This window comes from Coenobita brevimanus, chromosome 3 (assembly GCF_032717465.1).
Source record: "Coenobita brevimanus isolate Jiangsu-jjx chromosome 3, ASM3271746v2, whole genome shotgun sequence".
NCBI lineage: Eukaryota > Metazoa > Arthropoda > Malacostraca > Decapoda > Coenobitidae > Coenobita > Coenobita brevimanus.
In genome coordinates this window covers 9,002,316-9,025,922 of record NC_136956.1, presented here as the reverse complement: position 1 = coordinate 9,025,922, position 23,607 = coordinate 9,002,316, and the positions used below count along the sequence as shown (strand labels likewise).

At 41.7% G+C, this 23,607-nt stretch overlaps 1 protein-coding gene across 1 annotated transcript in view; it reads right to left on the bottom strand.

Annotated features, from left to right (window-relative positions):
• The window catches only part of LOC145393020 (juvenile hormone esterase-like), a 34,552-nt gene that overhangs the window by 208 nt on the left and 10,737 nt on the right, over positions 1-23,607 (bottom strand). Inside the window, exons 4-7 of the mRNA XM_080267347.1 lie at positions 22,765-22,950; positions 21,465-21,658; positions 19,716-19,866; positions 6,602-6,771 (exon numbers count right to left, since the gene is read on the bottom strand). Coding sequence (XP_080123473.1) covers positions 6,602-6,771; positions 19,716-19,866; positions 21,465-21,658; positions 22,765-22,950 — 701 coding nt within the window. The remainder of the gene's footprint in view (positions 1-6,601; positions 6,772-19,715; positions 19,867-21,464; positions 21,659-22,764; positions 22,951-23,607) is intronic.

The following is a 23,607-nucleotide window of genomic DNA, read 5'->3' as shown; positions in this document are numbered from 1 at the left end:
AGTCAGGTGGGATGATGGAGAAATTCAATTGGACCTTGGGACAAGAACTGGCCAAGTACTGCATAGAAGGACAAACAGAATGGGACCAGAAATTACCTGCGTTGTTGATGGCATATCATTCTGCATCCCATGAGTCTACCAGCTACACACATGCAAAGCTGTTGTTGGGCCTTGAGTTAACACTTACCTCTTGACTTGTTAGTGGGAAAACCACCTGGTGAAGAGCTGCCTACAGACATCTCCAGCTATGTGAAGAATCCTCAGGAAAGGCTGGCTGAGGTACATCATCAAGTGAGAGGAGCCCTTCAGTTTTCAGTGGAGGTGATGAATTGCAAGTATGATGCCAAGGCAAGTGAGGTGAACTTCAAGGATGGTGTCCAAGTTTGGTTATACAATCCTCAGCGAAAGCAGGGACAGTCACTGAAGCTGCAAAGCCCATGGGACGGGCCTTACACTGTGTTGGATCGCCTATTAGATGTAACGTATTGGATTCGGGGAGGCAGGAAGTCTTGTCCAAAAGTGATACACATGAATAGTCTGTGGCAATACCACGGGACAGAACAGTACAGCTGAGGCATCTCCAAGGCATCGTGCTCTCCAGCAGTCGAGGATGTTGAAGAGGACCAAGGAGCTGAAGTGCAAGAGGATGGTGACCCTTTCCCAAGAGAAGAAGTGAGTCAGGAAGAGGACCAAGACCTTCCAGGAGGAGTGGACTGTGTGGAGGAGCAAGGACGTCGACGGAAGTGGCATAGAAGAAGACCTGATAAGTTAGATGTGTCATTAGGATTAAGGTTTATGTTTGTATAGACTGTGTAGTTTTGTTGGGACGACAAAGATCTAGGGTGGGGGTAGTGCTAAGAAGCGAGATTTGCCAGTTAGGTAGCCGAGATGTTTCTCGATGTTTCCCGAAGTTTACCATAGGTTCTGGTACGAGTCAGAGTTGCCAGGTTGCCTGCTGTTTGTGAGTAGTTATTTTATAATTTATGCATTAATTTTTCTGCTCTTTCTATAAGGTTTTAATTGATTGCTTGTAAAATTGTGTAATTCAGTTTAAGTTTGTATGGTAAATAATTTAGTGTTATGTAAGCAAACTCTTCCCTGTTTTGGTTATTACCGAGTTGGTAACTGTGCTCTCTCTCTCTAGAATACACCACGACTGTGGAGTAGATCATTCTCGAACAATGCAAGCTTATATAAGGATGGAGAAGAGATTATTTCGAGTTCAAATGATTTTCAATTCAGTTTGAGTGTAGCTGTGTGTCAGTGCAGTGCTTGTGGAAATAGTGAAGTGTTGTTGGCAAGCATTAAGTGTTAGTGCAGTGAATTTGTATATTTTCGGTACTTGTGATAACAGTGAAATGTTGTCAAGCATGAAGTGTAATTGCAGTTATTAAAGTTTGTATAGCTCTAGTGTTTGTGAGACTAGTAAGGTGAAGATGGAAAGCATTAAGTGGAATTATTTGGAAAATAAAGAAAGTGAACTCTAAGAGGCCAGTGTTTATTTCCACCTCAGCTGAACTTGTGTGCTCTACATTGAAAGGCTGACCGTAGGACGAACATCTCACCTGGCAACGTCCTTCCTGTACCGAACAACTGCTGTTGGAGCCTGTGCCAGTTTGGGGACGTAACATTATTTTCATAATTATAAGGAAGGAGTTTCTTTGTGGATGAATGAGGTGTGACAGAGTGGAATGAGACTACAAATGTATCAGCACGAGATACATGTATGTCATGTTAAAGTTTCAGAGGGTGAAAGTGGCGGTCATTGTAGTGTATGCACCGTGTCAGGACAGAAGTGAGAGAAAGACAGGTATTGGGATAAGCTGGATGTAGCAGTGGGAGAAATGCCCAGGAGCTCCAGAATGATCGTAATGGGTGATATGAATGGAAGAGTAGGCACTGGTCCTGAGGATAACATAATGGATTGCAATGGAGTACCATCAGAAAATGATAATGGGAAGTGACTAAAGGATATATGTCAGGAAAGGAGGTTGTGCATTTGTAACTCTTATCTCAAACACAATGTTGCACATAAAAATACATGGTTTATAGGGATGGGGATCGTGTTCAAAGGAGCCTGATTTATTGTGTGCTCATAGAGAGGTCGATGCTGGGAATGGTTGCTGATACGAGAGCCGTAAGAGGACAACGTGGAGGTGTGTCAGGTCATATGATTGTGGTACGCAAGATCAAAGTGAGAGGAGTGAGGTGGATCAAGAGAGAGCAGCAGCAGTCAGGGAGAAAGACTGAAAGTTGAGAAGCTGAGGATCAAAGAAATGGCAGATGATTACAGGACCAAAGTAGAGGAGGAGTTAGAATCAATGAATTGAAATGAAATGGATCTGGACAGCCTATGGAATGCACATAGGGATTGCTTAGTTAGGAATGCTAAAGCGGTGTGTGGTGTGGCAAGAGTAACAACAAAGAAGAAAGGTACGGTATAGTGGGACGATGAGGTTAAGAGAGTGGTGGAGGAAAAGAGGAAGAAGTGGCTAAAATGGTTACAGGACAGTGGTTCAGTTGAAATAAGAACTGAATATATTGAGAGCAAGAAGCACGTAAAGAGACTAGTGAAGAGGAAAAGGGAGGAGGTAAATGATGATCTATGAAGAAAAATGAATGCAAACTACTCTGAAAAAAGGAAGTTATTCTGGACAGAGGTGCGGAAATGTAAAAGTGGAAAGAAATGTGATGGTGTGAAGGATGTAGGCGGTAGATTATTAACCCATGGGGATGAAGTAAGGACCAGATGGAAAGAATATTTTGAAAGCCTGATGAGTGGGAATAGAGAGAGCAGAGCGGCCGTAAACATGATTGGTTTTGGGGGTGTGGAGAGAAGGAATGCAGTGCCAGAAGACGTGACACTTGCACAGGTGAAGAGTGCTGTGAAGCGGCTGAGAAATGGGAAAGCATCTGGGGTTGATGAGGTGTATACGGAGATGATTAAGTGTTGTGGAGCAAGCGGAATGAAGTGCTTGTTGGAGACAAGCAAGAAGGCATGGAAGAGTGAAACGGTGCCAGCAGCATGGAAAAAGGCTGTGATCAGTGCAAGAATTATCGTGCCATAAGTTTACTGAGTGTGGTAGGGAAAGTATATGAAGGTATATGGAAGAATTACAGTATTATAAAGTCGGAGAGATATCAGAATTTCTAGTGAGTGATGAACATGGTGGATTTAGGAGTGGCAGAGTATATGCGGATCAAATATTGGCAGTGAGACAGACAGCAGAGAAGGCTTGTGAGAAGGACCATAAGGTGTTTGTGGCACTCATGGATCTGGAAAAAGCATACGACAAAGTGGACAGAGAAGAATTGTGGAAAGTTTTGCTCATGTACAATGTAGATGGTAAGCTGCTAGATACCGTCATGGGTTTTTATGATGGTAGTGAATCATGTGTAAGGGTTAATGGGCATCTAAGTGAATGGTTTATGATGGGTGTGGGCGTGCAACAAGGTTGTGTGATGTCCTCATGGTTGTTCAGTATATACATGGATGGGGTGATGAGAGAAGTAAATACACGAGTAGTGGAGAGAGCAGTGGCGTTAGTAATGAATGGAGATGAATGGAATATTTCAAATTTGTTGTAGGCTGATGATGCAGTAATGCTTGCAAATACCGGACAAGAACTTGGTAGGCTAGTGCAGTGTTTTGCTGATGTCTGTGAGCGTCGTGCCTTGAGAGTAAATGTAGAAAAGAGTAAAGTGATGGTTATTGAGAGAGAGAGAGAAGGTGACTCGCAGTGCGATGTTACAGTGAATGGAGAGAGAGTGGAATTGAGGAGAGAGTTCAAATACCTGGGTACAGTGAATGAAAAGAGTGGAAAATGTGCAAAAGAAGTTGAAAGTAGAGTGACACAAGGTAGAAAACTACCTGGTGCAATGAAGGCCTTGATATGAAACAGAGGCTTGAATGTTGCAGCTGCACGAGGCTTACATGAAGGAGTGTTAGTGCCAACTTTAACATCCGGATGTGAGACTATGGTGTGGCATGAAAATGAAAAGTCAAGAGCAAGAGCAGTGGGGATGAGACTACTGAGGAATGTATGTGGAGTACAGAGGGTGGATAGCATACGAAATAATGTGATTCGTGAAAGATGTGGTGTGAGGAAGTCGGTGGATACCAGAATCGATGAGAGTGTACTGAAATGATATGGTTATGTGGAGAGAATGAATAACAATGGTTCATTGCAGTGAGTGGCCCTGCCATCTGGTGGGAGTCTGTGAACTTCTCCCAGATACGAGTTCTGTGGATGTGAGGGTTACAGCTACCAATATTTGATGTTATTCTACCCAAAGCCAGCTAAAACTGAGTGTTGTTATGTTGAACATTAAGTTTACACCAACAAAACTAAGGTTTCTACAGTATTCATGGCCTTATAAAGGTGATTTGGGAAAAAAATAGTATTCAAAAGTATGTTGTACTCCTATCAGGTGCATTCTATGGATGTGTTTTGTGGAAACATTGCCTTCATGCATATATAAAGATGGTAAATAATTCGAATGTACGTAAAAGAATTTCGATTTCTTAAAAATAATGATGCAAGATATGGATAAATTCGCCATGCGACATTTCCATTCGGTACTCGGCTCTGTCACACGTACGACTGTAAACAAATACGAGACTGGCGCGGTGCATCAGTGATGGGATGACTTGGTTGCGTGACATTGACAATAAGAACAGTTAGCGCTGTGGCTGACTGCAAATCAAATTCGGCTTTTAACGCAGACCAGCCCCCATTCATGAAACAAGTGAAAGGACGGGCCAGGTTTCCATCAAAGATCGACGCCAAATGTCGTAGGCTGCGGCAGGCGCGATGCGGAAGAGGTGTTGAGTGGAGAGCAACCAGGAAAACATGTCATACATTGCTCTGGCAGCAAATTTTAAAATATGACAAAATTTGTGCATCAAAGCATTTCTCCAAATATTTGCCACGTTATAGTCTTACACCAATTAAATGGGATGTTTACTGAATAGTAAAATGTATGTAGAAGTTGATTCCATGGAGATGATGGTTCCTGTTTTATGAGTTTTCTTTTTTTTCTCTCTCTCTCTTCTAATGCCACTTACACACCAATAGCATGATTGTCAAAGGCATTTGAAAATTTTGTGGTTTCAGGAAACTACATGAAAGCACATAAAAATATTTATCTTTGAAACCCGCAGAACATTTTTCTGGGAGAAGTTCACGGACTCCAACCAGATGGCAGGACCACTCAGTACACTGGCCCATGGAGTGGTGAAAAAGGTATATCTGAGTGAATTTAAAGAGGAAGGAGGCGAAGTAAGCCAAGGAGAAGATGGAGAGATATGGTGGATGAGTGTGTGAAGAAGAGAGGTTTGGAAGCGGTAAGGCTCCGGAACTGACAAGAAATCGAGCTGGCTGGATGAATGTAGTGAGGAGTAGTGCATGATCAGGGATTTGGGATCCCTTTTTAGCCTGGCAGCATCCAGATTGACTCTATCAGACACTTTTATGTGATGCTGCAAAACGTGGCGAATGTTTTTGATGTATCTGATAGAGCCAGGATTCCGAGGGCTTGAATGATAAGTGAATGGAAGCGTGGCCGATTAGATTGCACAAATTTGGGCTGTCTGGACATTGCTACGCCTCGCCCTGTCCTAGAGTTGGAAAGGAGGTCCGGATAATGATGATGATGATGATGATGATGATAATGATGATGATAATGATGATGATGATTATGATGATGATTATGATGATGATGATAATGATGATGATAATGATGATGATAATGATGACGATTATTATTATTACTACTTAAAAATCCTACTACAACTATAACTACTACTACTACTACCACTACTACTACTACTAATCTACTACCACTACTACTACTACTAGTAGCAACAATATGCAGTACCGTAAGACGCCACGTTATTTTTCGACCGTTTCTGCATCTGCAGAAATCAACTGTAGAATGAACGCCCCTATCTCTGTAGTAGAAAATGAGGTACTTTAGGATTTTGAACGGGGGCTCTAATTTAATTCTTATCGGCTAGACCACATGAGGAATGATCTATCGTAAGCTATCTATCTATCTATCTATAGACGGATGCCTCAGTCTAAGTCTAGTGTAAGCAGTTAGTCATTTCTATTTTGTCTTTTTTTCATACCCCATTTTCTTAGTTTTTTTTTTTTTTTCCTGACGGAGCCTTTAGGTCAAAACTCCTAGATTTCCTCCACAATAATAATAATAATAATAATAATAATAATAATAATAATAATACCTCAATATAATAATAATAATAATAATAATAATAATAATACCTCAATATAATAATAATAATAATAATAATAATGCAATATAATAATAATAATAATAATAATAATAATAATAATAATAATGCAATGTAATAATAATAATAATAATAATAACAACACTACTGAAGCTACTACTACTACTACTGCCACTTCTTATAATACTAACAGTAACAACATGCAGGACCATAAGTAAGATTGAGCAATATCTTAAAACACAATCTACACCCGTAACAACAGACAGTATAAGAAAGAATATTGAATTCAGTAAGAAATACTAAGAAACACTACATCAAACTAAGGTAAGCAGTCCACTCCCTTACCTCTGTCAATTCATCCAGGCGATCCTCTCCAAAGTGGCGTCCCCCAAGGTAGTGTGAGAAGATCCTAGTGGCGAGGGTGAAGGGATCCGTCTCATCCTGCAGCTCCAGCGACACCTCCTGAATCTCCCTCTTCGTCAGTAGCTGGGCCATGGACGCGTTGGCAGACATCTCTGGGGAGGGTCGACACTTTCTTCTAAATGTTGTCAATGTCGGTGTATTCTTTATGACAACACTAGATTATAATGTTATCTCTGGGGAGGGTCAACACTTTCTCCCAGATGTTGTCAGTGTTATCCCTGAGGAGGGACAACACTTTCTCCTAGATGTTGTCAATGTTATCTCTGGGTAGGGCCAACACTTTCTCCTAAGTGCTGTCAATCTTCAATGTATTCCTTAATACATCACTCGATTATAATATTATTTCAGGGGAGGGACAACACTTTCTTCTAGATGTTTTCAGTGTTATCTCTGGGGAAGGTCAACACTTTCTTCTAAATGTTGTCAATTTTAGTGTATTTTTTATGTCACCACCACACGATTATGATAAATCATTTATTCCCAGGGCTGCTTCTCTTTGGAACTCGCATCCCCTGTTTAGTTCCTCCCCCCCCCCCCTAAACTTCAACCTACAACAGTTACAGATTTTTTAAATGAATGGGGGACAACTGTATTTTGGTGCATGACTTTTTTTTTATTTGTTTTTTTTTCTTCCTCCATTCATCTTCTGAAGGAAAAAAAAACTTCTGAAAAGATTAGGGAAGAATGTTTGTATATTTTTTTCACTCTAATATGACCTCAAATTATTGTCTCCATCTTGGATTTTGAGTTGTAACAATAGATTAACACTGATGTTAGTCACGAATAACTGTTATAGCGTAGATGTAGAGTCTGGAATTAATTCATTCTGCTACTGTGGTACGTGATATAAACTGCAAAAAGAACAGAAATCTGGGTCAAGTTTATTTGAAATTAGCTGAGCTCCTTTTAACCAAGAGGTCTCCATAAGCAAAATAGTCACATCACAGTACCAAGAATTTAGTAGAAAGGATGGCACTGGAAAGGCTTTTTAATCATCTTAGAAAATGTTAAGCTTCGATGATGTTGGCTGTTTCTAGGCACTTAACACACACACACACACACACACACACTAGTGAACTACATGACAGAGCAGACGTGTGTCACCGCGCTCTGCACTCGGCTCAGCTGCAGAATACCTAATTATATCTGAAAATGAGCCAAGCTCGGTACTAAATTACAGACGACTGAAGATCAAGTAGAAGCGAAAAAATGGTGTCCAAAGAAAGCATATCAAATAATCAGAACTCTAAAGGAATTTACGGCTTTAGCAGATGACAGGCGCTGCGTCAGGTGAACAGACGAGCGCTGGGTAAATTCCAGCACTGACAACGGAGATGCTAAACTGTAAGTAAAAAGTATATTTCTATTAGACGGTGTACTTTCAAGAAATGCAACAAGGTAAGAGGAAGGGAAACAGTAAAAGAATTAAATTATGACTACACAGACCTGGTGGAACTGGTTACATTTAATAGATTAGCAGAGAAAGTAAATAAACTGGAGGAGACTTTCAAACTGGAATTGGATGAAATAAAGAAGGGACTGTAGTAACAAAAAGAAAAACATGACGAACTGGTAAAGGAATTAATCAGAATAGATGCAACAATAGGTGAGCTACAAGCTGAGGTAGACATTCTTAGGAAGCAAATGAGCGAAATGGGAAGTACAATAGCCAACCATGAGAGAGTTTTGAAGTACAGTAATGGTAAAGACATAATTAGACAAGCGGGTAATCTGACAGAACTAAGTAGAAACTGATGAGAAAATAACTCAGGCAAATGAAATGATGTGATATTGCACAGAGGAAGTACAAAACACATGGGCAGAAGTAGCCAAAACAAGTCAAGATCTAAAAAAACGAAGCTGAAGCAAAAAACATGACAAGAGAGGTGAAAGACATCATAAGGAAGAACCCAAGGCTGATAAAGGAAACAGCTGGGATTAACAAATCTATAGTTATCGCTGGTAAAGTTGAAGAAGAAATAAAAGAATAGAACAACCAGAGATAAGATGATAAATATAATGAACACATTGAAAGCAGTATCCTAGGAAATCTGTGAGAAAGATGTAGTGGAATTAAAGAGATTACGAAATATGAGAGAAACAAGTTAAGACTACTGAAAGTAACCTTCCAAAGCGTGAACACTGTAGAAGACGTATTAAAAAATGCAAACAAACATATAGAATCAAAGAAGTACAAAGAAGTGTAGATAAAATGGTGCCTAACTCAGGAGGAATGGGGACTACTAATGGAAAAGAGAGAGGAAGCAAAAAGAAAGAATGATGAAGAATCAGATGAAGAGAGAAGCAATTTTTTTTTTTTAAGTAGTAGGATTACAAGTAAAAAATGACACAAACAGCAGGGATTAAATAAAAAGCAAGATAGTAGACTCAACCAATGTCAAATATGTGAGCAATACGGCTAAGTTGATGTACTCAAATGTAGGTGGAATGGTATACAAATTATTAGAGATAAAAGACTATATCACAGAAGATCAGCCTCATATTATTAGTCTAACAGTAACAGAATTAACCCAAAGGATATCAAACGACTCTTTAAATTTGAATGAATACAATACTTGGCGAAGAGATAAATTTAGAAAACGAAGGAATTATGATAAAAACAGAGAAAAGACTCCAAGTAAAAAAGATAGAAACAGACATACCCTCACAAGCAGAATTAGTTACAGTAGAGATTAGTACATCAGAGGGGATATTAATTATGGCAAATCTATATATATGCCACCCAAGACAAACACATGGGATAGAGGTGAATATGAAGACATGGCAGAAGAGAATGGAAGAAAAATCTGAAAAAATTACACTACCGTAATGGAAGATTTTAACACAAATATACACTAAAATACTCTAGATGTAAAAAGTCATGAAAGTTGTTGAGATCAAAAGCTCTTGGATCTTATACAGGATTTTTTTTTCTAACACAACATGTGAAGAACACAGGAAAATGAGGACCAGAAGACCCCTCATTATTAGATCTCATAATCTGTCTCCCCCCATTCGGCAAAAGTGAACATGAAGTACTAGATTACAATTTCAGGATAACATAAGATATAGTTAGAGGTAATGGGAATTACAAAAAGGGTCTAAACTATAAAAAGGGCAGCTATAATGATCTAAAGAAGTACACTGAGGATATAGATTGGGAAAAGGAGCCAAGATGACAAAATTTAAATGTTATATATAAAAAAGGATCTGTGAATTTAACGAAACAGGCATCCATAATTACGTCCCAATGCACAAAGACATGGAAAAAAGAAATTTAATGAGACAGGAGTCCATAATTGTCCCATTGTACAAAGACACAGAAATGAGGATTAAGAACTGGTTTAATACTGATTGTAAAAATCCAAAAGAGAAAAAAGATTTGCTATGGATCAGATACAGATGACATAAAAGTGAGAGAGCATATAACAACTACAAGTGGGCAAGAAATGATCATACAAAGATAAGGATAGAAGCTCAAATGCAGTTTGAGGAAGACATTATAAATAAAAGTACTCATCAACCAAAGTTGTTTTATAGCTACATATTAAGCAAAACAAAAGTTAAAATACAATCCATCATATATAAGGAGAAATTCTGCATCAATGAAAAAGATATTTGTGAAGTAATAAACTAATTTCCTGTCAGTTCTTACTAAAGAAAGTAGATTTGTGAGAGAAGAAAACAAACAAGCATACCCAGCAGTGATGGGCATTAACCCGCCCCGTGCCAGTGTCATTTTAAAATGGCGTTATGCAACTGCACGCTCAGTGCCAGTGCCATTTTAAAACATCATTTTTTTCCAAAAATCATGGAGAGCGCAATTTTCAAACTAGGAGCGCAAAAATTGGTGATGATGTACGTCAACTCTTCCACCACCTTGCCTCAGGCGCTCAGGCCTATACACCCACATGCTGAGTCATTGCCCTCTCTCAGCCTCACACTTCTTGTAACACTCATACTGTACAGTCATGTCTCGTCGTGGTCTCTCTGACAAGGAGATTCAGGAGCTCCTGAAGTACCCTACACTGGTGAAAGCGACATTTGCGACGACATGCACGATAAGGATTATGTGCAACCAGAAGATGAAAGTACTAGTGAGGAGGAAATACCCACACCAAGGAAATCCAGGTATGATGGGTATGTTAGTACCCGAGGGATGAGGCCATCAGCACGTCATCGCCTAGCCCTAGTGACGAAGAGAAGGATTCAGAGGAGGAAGGTGAGGCTTCTAGTATTCCTAGGTGGCTGGGGAAGCAGAGAATTTCCCCACGTTGGGTTGGAAGTGTTAGGAGGAAGAGAAGGAGATTTGGGAATATTCCACTGTCTGGGGACGTGGGTGAGTCATCTCGCCCGTGCTATCCCTCAGACCCACGTGACCCAGCCCGCCCTAGCACCTCGGGACAAAGTGATCCCCCATTCCCCGCGCTCAGCACATCCACAGGAAGTGTTCCCCAATTCCCCACACCCAGTACATCTCGTGACAGTGTTCCTCCTTTTGCTACATTTCCCAGCACATCCAGGGAAGGTGTTCCCCTATCCCCCACACTTCCCAGCACCTCCAGTGTGACATTTCCTCCTTCCCTACACTTCCCCATGCTTCCCCACGGCCCTTGGATGAGGGAGGTGATGAAGTAATGTTATCATAAGTGTAAGACGATGTAATCACAGTGAGACACTCAGAAATACTCTTACAGTGTCTGTGCATACTGAAGGCATGTTGTAAATAATTTACCATAAGTGTAAGTGCAGTACATAGTGAAGTAAAATTGTACATAAGTTACCGTAAATGTAAGACGAAGGATGCACAGTGAGAGATTCGTGACAGGTGTTGCAGTACTAAGTGATTTATATGGGAAAAAAAGATGTTTTCTGTATGAGATCAAGTGATAAAAAAAGTATGCATATGAAGTGAACTGAAAAGTGTAAAAAAAAAAATTCCTAGACCTTCCGAGAGTAACGTTGGCTAGAATACCTGAGTTTACCTTCATAGAAAACGAGGTTTTCTCTCACCTTCACTGTAGTTCCTGGGAAACCACACCTGAGTGGTGGACCGGGGACTTCCAGAAAACTCACTTCTAGCCTCCGGTGAGTCTTTTAATGGTCATATTTTTTTTTTTTGTTTTTCACGTCAAAATCTATCATTTTATCTATCTATCTATATACCTAGGCTGCTTCCCCCACGGAAAGGGAGGTAGCCGAGACAGGACGACACACTCCCCATTTACTCATCCATTCAAACATTCATTCGCATCTTAGCCCCAAAGGGGATAAGGGACAGATCCTCACCACATCACACTGCTCAAGATTCAACCGCGCAGTGCAATCAGTGACATCCGCAGCAGGGCCCGAGAGCAGAGCTGGTTTACTCCTGCCACATCATAATAGACCCATCCCCTTACCTGCATGTGACCTGACTAGCTGATCAGACCACATGCGTGAAAATATCCCCTCAGGGCTGCGTCATCATTTATTCATTCACAATTTCTCTCCATTTATTTCTGTCATGCAGAGCCACTCTTCCTTGCTCAACAGACATCCCTCTCGCATCCAGCGCTCTCTTCACACTGTCCATCCATCCTATTTGTGGTCTCCCTCTCAGCCTTACACCTCTCACATCAGATCTAGTTATCTTTTTCACCAGTCGCTTATTATCCACTCTCTCCATATGCCCAAACCATCGCAATACCCTCTGCTCAACTCTACCAGGCTTCTCCTGAACAAATCCAGTTCTCCTTCGCACTTCATCATTTCACACTCGATCCACATGCGTCACTCCTCAGACACCTCATCTCCATTACATTCAAACTTTTCTTCTCTGCTACACCCATATTCCATGTCAGTACCACAACACTCTCATACAGCCTTCTCTTTACATCCATTCTAAGCGAACGACATCTAAACACTTTTTTCATTCCTCCCAGCACCTTACCTACTTCATTCATTCTAAACTTCACTTCTGCATCTATTCTTCCATCCACAGCAACATGTGTCCCTAAATATTTAAAACACTCTACCTCCTCAAGCAACTCACCCTTCAAAACTATATTCATCCCCCTACCATCTACCAATCTCGTACACTTCATCACTGTATTGTTATTCTCATTTCCTTTCAATTTCCTCCTTTCACACATCCTTCCAAACTCCTCAACCAACCGTCTCAGTCTCTCCTCTGAATCAGCCACCAGTGCAGTATCATCTGCAAACAGCAGCTGCTTCAGATTCCACTCTCCACCATCAACATTCAACAGACTCAGACTTGCACCTAACACTCTTGCATTCACCTCCCTTACGACACCATCCATATAAATATTAAACAACCAAGGCGACATTACATATCCCTGTCGCAGCCCCACTCTCATGGGAAACCAATCACTCACAGCATTTCCCACTCTTACACAAGCTCTACTATTTACATAAAAACTTTTCACCCCTTTTAGTAACCTACCATCAAGTCCATACAATCTTAAAACAGTCCACAAAGCCTCCCTATCAGTTCTATCATACACTTTCTCTAAATCGATGAATGCCCAAAACACATCCTTGCCTTTCGCTAAATACTTTTCACACACTTGTCTCACAGCGAACACCTGATCCATGCATCCCCTCCCTCTTCTAAAGCCACACTGCTCATCACCAATCACTCCATCTGTACCCTCTCTAACTCTCATAATTAACACTACCATACACCTTACCTACAACACTCAGCAGACTTATACCCCTAAAGATAGTACAGTCACACTTATCACCCTTGCCTTTATACAACGGGACCACACAAGCACTTGCCCAGTCAATTGGCACCATTCCTTTCACAAAGCACACATTCAACAATCTCACTAACAAGTCAACAATAGTCACTCCACCACCCTTCAGGCATTCCACAGCACACCCATCCATATCTGCAGCTTTTCCTGTTTTCATCTTCTTTACTGCCTTCTCCACTTCCTCCTTCGTGATCAAAGTATTATTCAACTCTCCCAACACATTTATTCCTTGCACCCTTCCATCCGTCACAATCTCAGCCACCCTTTCCTCCTCTACATTTAACAATCTTTTAAAATAATCTGCCCATCTCTTCCTTACTGCATCCATCTCAATTAACATCCTTCCATCCTCTGCTTTTACTCGCTCTTCCTTCCCAGACTCTCCCTTTCACAACCTTTTACCTCCTTCCAGAACATTTTCTTATTCTGTTGAAAATTCTCAGTCAGTCGCTTACTCCACCTTTCATCTGCTGCCACTTTAGCATCACGCATAGCCCTTCTCGCCCTATTCCTCTTTTCCTTATACCACCCATATGACACCTCATCCTTCCTCTGCAGCCACACTTCATATGCACGTCTCTTCTCTGCCACAGCCATACTTACTTCCTCGCACCATCATTCACTTCCTTTTCTTACACCACCACCCACACGTCTCACACCACACACCTCTTCTGCATGCCCCACCAGAGCATTCTTAAACAACTGCCACTCCTCCTCCACACTGCCATTTTCCTGATCTTTCACTGCGTTCCACTCATCTTTCAATTTCTCCTGATAGTCTATCATTTTCTCTCTTTTATCCAACTCACTCACTTTCAAAACCTCTCTGCCACACCTAATCCTCCTAGTTCTCACCCCATCTCTTACCTACTCTTAACTTTTCCTTCACCAGGTATTGGTCAGACATACCTCCACCCTCCCCTCTCAGAACTCTCACATCCAACAATCTTCCTATTACATTCCTGGACACAACCACATAGTCCATCAATGTTTTATCCACAACCATTCCACCCTCCTGTCTCACCCATGTATACTTATAAATATCTTTCTTCTCGAACAGCGTATTTCCAATCACCATCTCTCGCTCAACACACATCCCTATCATTTCGTTCCCCATTTTCATTTCTTCCTGACATACCATGCATACCAACTACACCTTCAACTGCTACATTTCCCACTCTAGCATTCAGATCTCCCATCATTACCATAGTCACATTTGCTCCAAAACTCTGCAGACACTCATCAACATCATTCCAGAAAGACTCCCTCTCTTCTTCATCCCTTTCACTACCAGGCCCATATGCACTCACAAACACCCACAACTCGCATTAAAATTTTGCTTTCACCCACATCAGTCTCGATGACACTTCCTTCCATTCAACCACACACTGCTGTACTTCCGGACTCACTAACAAGGCCACACCTTCTCTTGCCCTTCCTCTATCAGCACCTGACAATCTTCCATTCACTCTTCCAAACATAGACTCCCCCATCCCTTTCATCTTCGTTTCACTCAAAGCTAACACATCCAACTTTCTTCTCACAAACATTCTCCCAATCTCCTCGCTTTTAGCCTCAATCGTACTACATCCAAGCACATTCATAGACCCAATCTTGAGAGTACGGGGATAACTCAATCCCCCATCCCTTTCTCTGGCCTGTCTCTTTTTAGGAACTAAAAAACAGAGGAGGGGGTCCCTAGTCCCCTCACCCCACCCCTTTTAGTCGCCTTTTACGACACGCAGGGAATACGGTGGCAGTATTCTTCCTAACACAACCTATCATTTTAGCCAAAAAAAAAGAAAAAAAAATCGAAAATTGGCCGGCACTGGCGTGCCATTTTATGTCTAAGGGTGTCTGGCACACAGAGGGTTAACGTGTTAATTGTTAATCCATTATTAACGGAGCTATATTTTATTAATGCGTTAATCCGTTTTTTTTTTTTTTTGTTAACTTCGGTTAGAATTTCCATTGATTTCCGTGAAACCGTTATTTATTTTCTGTTACAGGTAGCTTTAGGTCAGATGTGTTTTAAATCTTCATTTCATTGTTCGGGAGATGGCTGGCAGAGTTGAGCAGAGGGTGTTGCGATGGTTTGGGCATAAAGATAACTAGATCTGATGTGAGATGTGTAAGGCTGAGAGGAAGACGACAAATAGGATGGATGGACAGTGTGAAGAGAGCGCTGGATGCGAGAGGGATGTCTGTTGAGCAAGGAAGAGTGGCGTGCGTGACAGAAATAAATGGAGAGAAATTGTGAATGAATAAGTGATGACACAGCCCTGAGGGGATATTCTCCCGCATTTGATCTGATCAGCTAGTCAGGTCAGGTGCGGGTAAGGGGATGGGTCTGTTATGATGTGGCAGGGGTAAACCAGCTCTGCTGTCGGGCCCTGCTGCGGATGTCACTGATTGCATTGCGCAGTTGACACTTGTGCGGTGTGGTGCGGTGAGGATCTGTCTGTTCTCCCCTTTGGGGCTAAGATGCGAATGAATGTGTTTGAATGGATGAGTAAATGGGGAGTGTGTCGTCCTGTCTCGGCTACCTCCCTTTCCTTGGGGGAAGCAGCCTAGGTATATAGATAGAGATTTACATCATGAAATTGATAGTGTCACAGTGACTCTAAGCCAACAGAACTTTCGACTGTGGAGTGATCATAGACTCATAATGATGGCATCGCAGTCAAGTATATAGCAAGATTCTATCCCCTTGTCTCGTCCCTCTGTAAGTGAGACTGAAGTCGGCAAGGACAGACTGCACAATCAGGAAACTGTTGTGGCTAGTGAGGGTGATGTCGGTGAGGCCGAGGTGGCCAATGACTCTGGGCTGGCTGAGAACTGTTATTTTTTAAATATTTTGGGGTATTAATAAAATTCTCTGGTTTTAAAAGTGTCTTTTATAAAGGAAACCCAAGTTTCATATGTAAAAAGCAAAAATTAGCAAGTAGCAGATTAGCGGACTATCAAATTAGTGATTAGCCAAGTTAACTTTTTAAAAACTAGCGGATTAAGGGTTTAACGGTTAATTTCCGTTAATTAACGACGGAATTAGCGGATTAACTCTAACGGAGCTACTTGACGGATTAATGGATTAACGGCTAACGAAGCTAACGTTTTTCATTAACTTGCACACCACTGATGCCCAGACATATTAACAAATAAACATAACGAAACGCGAGGTCGAGGAAGAGATGAGGAAATCAGACACTGGAAAAGCCAATGGCCATGACGAAATTTCCTATTGGGTATTACAAGATTGTGCAAAAGAGCTGAGCAGTTCATTATATTTAATATTCAATCCTTAAGACAAGGAAAACTACCTGATATTTGGAAGAAAGCAAACATTGTGCCCCATTTCAAGAAAGGAAATACACAAATTCCACTTCTACCGACCAATATCACTGACCAGCGTCGTAAGCAAGATGTTAGAAAAAGTGATACGAAGAATTTGGATAAATCACCTGGAAAAATAAAATATGATAACAGAATGACAACCTGGTTTTAGAAAGGAAAAATCATGTATTACTAACCTATTAACCCGTCACGTCCTGACCACTTTTGCACTCCGACATCCCCCAGTCCCGTCCATTTTTGGAAAAATTTTTCTTGTCTAAAACCTCCGCTTTTGGTGAGAAACATCGAAAATTCATAGAGAAATCGCTCACCTGAGGTTTAACGGGTAGGAGTACCTCCTTACCTTACAGGGTTTTCTATCAGGCTGGCTGCAAAAAAAACGAGTTCAATGGGAGGATAACTATTCCACACCACTCCTAAATGGTATTTATTTATTTATTTGGAACGAATTTATATGTAGTACGAGAGTATATTGGTTTTCAAACAGTATTATAGGCATTATAAGCATTGTTTCACTCACTAACTCATCACCATTCCTGACCTTCTTTTGCCACATTACCTGATCATCATTTCTGACTGTTTCTTCCTCTAATGCTATGTAAACTTTGTCCTCCACATTGTCATCGATTGGGGAATCACTCTGGCCCTGAATGTCTTTATTGGCCAGGTCACTGGTAACTGGTGAATTGCAGAGACAATGGCATGCGGGGGGGGGGAGGTTATGCGGTGTAAGGCATTGTCCCTGCTTGGCATCTTGTAGAGGAATAAATGAAGGTGTCCCGTGTATACGTACGAAAAATCACGAGCGAAAATTGAAAATTGTGCAAATTAGGGACCTTGCAATTGCAAAACATACCAGTACATCGACAGGACTGGCAAATGCAAAATGTTGCAATGTACCCATACGTCGACAGGACGTCTCGGGTTAAGTTATTGTGTTAGAGCTGCAGAAATAAACAAGAAAGAAAGAAAGGAGATGGCTGGATTGACAGCATATTTTTCGAATTCAAGAAGGTATTTAACAAGTTACCACACAAGACTTTTATGGAAACTGTACAATCAAGGAGGAATCTAAGGTAATCTGTACGATTGGATGCAAGATTTTCTCAGTAAAAGGGAAATGAGAACTGTGCTAAGGGGAAATTACTCATCATGGAGAGAAGTGACAAGTGGAATTCCACAGGGTTCGGTGCTGGCACCAATTATGTTTTTAGTATATATAAATGACACAGAGAGTAACATTGGAAATGGAAGCTACCTAATTATGTTTGCTGATGGTGAAAAAATACAAAGGGAAATTACAACACAGACTCTTGCATAGAACTAGAAAAGGAATTAAATAAGCTTCATGAATGGAGCAATAGATGGTAAATGGAATTCAAAGTGGACAAATGTCACATAATAAAATTTGGTAAAATTGAAAAAAGACCAGACGGGGACTATACGTTAGGAAGTTCAACCCTACACACAACAGAAAGAGAAAAGGATTTAGGAGTGATTATCAATAACAGACTGTCACCCGCTGACCACATAAATGAAAGTAGTAAGGAACATGTAGGCTACACACTGTTTGCTAATATGAGGGTAGCATTCACATATGTAAATGAAGATGTGCTGAGAAAGATAATAACATCATTCATCAGACTAACTCTGGGGTATGCATCAGCAGTCTGGAATCCACATAGATAAGACTGAAAAGGTACAAAGGGCCGCTACAAGATGGGCACCAAGTTTAAGGGACCTAAGCTATGAAGAAAGACTAGAAAAAATAAACTTACCAACATTACAGGAGAGAAGGAAAAGAGGAGACATGATTCTGTTATAAAAATGCACCACAGGAAGAGAAAATAAACGTAAATGAGTATATAATCGACCGGGAAGCCACATTAAGAGGGCACTGAAGAAAACTGTACATAAACAGGTGATAAAGACGTATGGAAATTCAGATTCCCAAATAGAGCAGTAGATCAGTGGAATGCACTACTGAATGAAATAGTGTGCCAAAACAATTCACAAATTTAAAGATATGTATGATAGAAATGGCTCAAAACATAGGAGAGTACGAGCATGACTCATTCCTGTGAAGATACGATTAGGTAAGAACAATTAGGTAAGAACACACACACAGACACACACACACACACAGACACACACACACACAGACACACACACACACACAGACACACACACACACACACACACACACACACACACACACACGCACACACAGACACACACACACACACACACACACACACACACACACACACACACACACACACACACACACACACACACACACACACACACACACACACACACACACACACACACACTTTCCTGAATATCATATAATAATTAGCATTACTTGCCAGCTCCATGCTGCCCTTATTGTTAGCCGCATTTTCTTTCTCTCCTGTATTTTTTCTTACTATTTTGTTTAATTGTGGCAGACACTACTACCCTTCAGAAGTAACCGATCCCGGCCAAACCTGGACACAATGACCAGCCTATGACCTAGTTGTATCTGTAAGGTTTTGGTTGCTAGGCAACTACCCGTTGCTTAGCAACTACCTGTTTGGCACCTACGTGGCTGTAAGTTCAGAAATAGTCCGGACCCAGTGGCCATCCCCAGCACCATTTTTTTTTTTCAGATTTCGAAAATCGAACTATTTTCCGACTATATTGATGAGAAACGTCTGGCGAACCTGGCAATGCAATCTTTTGTTTCCTAAACCCATCCTGTGCTTAACAGTGAAACGCAAAAAAATTCGCAAAATGACTGCATAGATGCAGGTGAAAACAAATGAGAGGAGCCTGCGGTCCATTGAGTTGACAATACAGTTGAACCTGGGGCTGCAACTCCTCCTCCTGCTCCTACAACAACAACAACATCAACAACAACTACTACTACTAACGAGCAGTGTTGAGGGCGCCTTCGTGAGCCGTGATGCCAGTGATGAGGGGTACGTGGTGGTGCCGTCCGTCCCTCAGAAGGACAGCCGGTTCCTCAGGCAAATACACCCCATCCACCCGAGGCGCCATCAAAACAGGGTCTATCCCGAACATCTGTAAAGGTGGAGCAGCAGAATCATCATCAACAGTATCACCATTAACAGCAGAGACAATAGTAGAGACAAGCACTTAACAACCCGGTCTTCACCCTCGATTTTAACATAGCATGAACCTGCTCTGTCATACCGGGCATCTCCATGTGAAATTTCTGCTCATTCCACCCAACACTATGACCTGTAGAGGGTTCCCAATGTCTGTTGAAAAATTGGACATGAAAATGCGTGTGACTGGCGAACAGCTGACCGCACGCAATTACAGTATAATTTACACCATCGTTGTCAGCTAGTCGTTCCGCGTCTTTTAACGCTAAGTCTACTGATACCAAGTCGGTTCACTTTCCATCAGGGCGCAGGGAGGCGTGGCTTGTGTGTGACATTAGTTGGCTTAAGTGACAGAAATTTTATAAAACTGGAGACTCAAAATAAACATTTATAACAAAGGAAAACGAAGCAAGGGAAGAAGCGCTTCCCTCACACCCTTACACCTTCCATCACACCCCCACATCTTCCCTCACACATTTCAGTCCCTTCCCTCACTTCACCGAACAGAAAAAAAAAAAAAAAAAAAAAAAAAAAAGTCATGATCTGAGTAGTGGAGCGAACTTCCACCCTCCATCATAGCCAGGAGTCAACAGAGCAGAGCAGAGCTGGTGTTTCGTGCCAGAGCCAGTCGACGTCACTCCGATGCTCCGCCCCCTGCACGAGCTTGGAGCCGTTTTAGAAGGAAATTAACCGACTTGGTTTTAGTAGACTTAGTTTTAAAGTATGGCACATCGAAATCCGAGGGGGTTCAAATGTGGGCACACACACACACACACACACACACACACACACACACACAAACAACGCTTATTTGTACTGTCACTGATACAATTACTATCGTTGCTGTTGCGGTAAATGTTAGCAACGTTCTCCTCCACCTCTTCCTCCTCCTTCTCCTCCTCCTCCTCATCATCATGATCATTATCATCATCATCATCATCATCATCATTTCTCCTCCTCTTCCTCCTCCTTCTCCTCCTCCTCATGGTGATGATGATCATCATCATCATTCTTCTCCTCCTCCTCATCATCATCATCATTTCTCCTCTTCTTCCATATCACCCTCATCATTATCACCATTTGCTACTATCATCCTCACTGATGTAGCTATGGTCATCATTTCATCATTGTTGTCATCATTGTTTCCATCACTGATGTCACTGCCATCAGTCATCTCTATAAGTATCGTCATGAACTGCTGGCAAATTTAGCTTCTTTGATCCCAGACTAACATAAATGTTGCAACCTATCCCTCAACTAAACGTGTACAGTAGTGGACTACTCCGCTGTAGTGCGTGTACAATTAATCTTTTATATATCATTCAGCTATTCAACAATTTAAAAAGGGAAAGGGGGCTTGATGTTGTTCTTGGCCTTGCACGGTTTGCAGTACTGTGTGTCCCTGAACATTGATCAAAAAGTGCAAGAAAGAAATAGTAAAACAAAAACAAGAGGCAAATGAATCCATCATGCCAGTGCATAATAAAACTCTTGAAATCGCCCAAAAGCTGGATAAAATCGCCTCGTGGCAACAAGAGTAGCGTTCATCACCCTGATGTCATGGACGTAAGCTGCCAGGTCATGTGCAGGGGCTTTCTGGAGGCAGGTCAGGAGGGCGGGGCTGTGGGTGGTGTCAGGACAGCTCAGGTCACGTCCAATTCTCTCCGCCATTTGCCTGAAGGAACCACCGCGCGCCCAGGGGTTGAGGGAGGACCCAGACTGCGCTATGGCTCGGGAGAACAGACCTGGCGATGATTGGGAAAGCTGTAGTCAATTCTGCTCCTAATAAGTGGTATAGTGAGACCTGGGCAGTGGAGGAAAAGGACATTCGTAGGCTTAAACATACATAAATTACAATGATTTGATGGATGTGCAGTGCGTCATTGAACACGAGACCTGGGGGGAGGGGGGGGAAGAGGCCTAGGACTATGGTTGGAGAGTTGTGAGGAAAGGTGGGACTTGAATGTATTGGTGCTGAGATGAGGGGGGGTAGACTGAGATGGGCTGGTGGTATCGCTGCGAGAGGCAGACCGAAGACCTCAGGGATAAGGGACTGAAAAGAGAGGCTGTCAGAGATCGAGCAGCGGGGAGAGCGGCCATTAGGTGACAAAGGCCGACACATACAAGTATGTTGGAGCCTTTATAAATGATCCGATCCAATATGAACTGCGGTTGGATGAATATGGAAGGAGTGCAGAGTTTTCCTTGTTCCCAGTACACAATGCAGTAAGAAAATATCGCCGTTTATATCAAAAGAAAAATAATTGTAATTCATATTATCTCAGTCGTGGGTGATGCATGTGGCTGGTCTGATTTGGCAGAAATCGGCCAGAGAAGAATAGAAAAGAAAGTAAATAATTGTATAACAGCTCTTACATAACCACCGGTGTATTCTTGATCCGTATCAGGGGATGTAGGTCAGTTAACATTGGTGTATAGCACAACAACTGCATCACTCACACTGTATGGAAAGATGACTACTGTATCAATTCCCAACATCAGCCTTCGTACAAACCCCTCAGTGGTCCTACTTAACCATAAATCCCACAGTCGACTACCGTAGGTGCTTTGCTCTGGCTGAACAAACAGTTTTAGTCTACCTTAACGCACCAACCTGGAATTTTCATTATCTATTTGAGGCTTCTATCAAGTCAACAAGATCTCTAGCAGAGATTAAAATAAAATAACCAGGTTAAACGTACTCTTCCAAACGGTTACATATTTTCTTCGTAAGCTAAAAAAAAGAAAAAAAAAAAAAAAGGGGGCCTTCAAGGGGGAGGGGGGATTGGACAACCAAAGACAATTCTTGCTTGACGGGATACAACAGACAGTTATAAAAAGCATCATGTACCTTTGGTGAGTGGTGACAGGAGGTGGTAGCTGACAGAGGCCCCACCAGCACTCTCCCCGAAGATGGTGACTGCAGAAGCGTCACCCCCGAAGTGGTGAATGTTGTCCTGCACCCACCGTAGCCCTGCCACCTGATCCAGCATTCCCATGTTCCCTGGCAGTACATCGTCCTCGGTCGATAGGAACCCTGGTTTGAAGAGTAACCTTTGCAGTACCACATAGCTATTAAAATATCTCCTGGGTGAAAGAATACAATATAAAAGAAAAATTTCATGAGGATTTTTACGAGTAATGCTGATATACTAATGCAATTTTTCCATTTGTACCCTCTTCTTCCTTGTGTGTCTACCCTCTATGCCTCTCGCCCCACACTCTTGTCGCATATCTCACTCACTTTGTCTGTCCACTTATCCCTCACACATCACAATTATTTCCCAAAGTCTCCCCCACCCCACATCTTACTGTACTCTCCCATCCCCTTTGGTATCTCAGTTTCCTCTCACACCACATCTCCAACCCCACTCTCCTGACTCCTTATTCACCTTTCAATGTCCTATTTACCTCTCATGCCAAAATCTCTCATTCACTCCTGACACCTTGGCCCGATTCTCTTCCGTTGAAGAAGCTCCCTAACACTTTTTCTGAAGCGATTTGTTTTGCTTATTACATCTTACTAACATATTCTTTGTTACATAAATTCTTCAAACATCGCCATTCACTGCCTAAATGACGTAAAAAAGAATAGTAACCACCCATATAAAAAAAAACAAGTAGCTAAGGAAGAGTGATAGGAAGCTTCCTTAACCGAGGAGAATACGAGCCTTGGGAGTACAGAGGAAAGTAG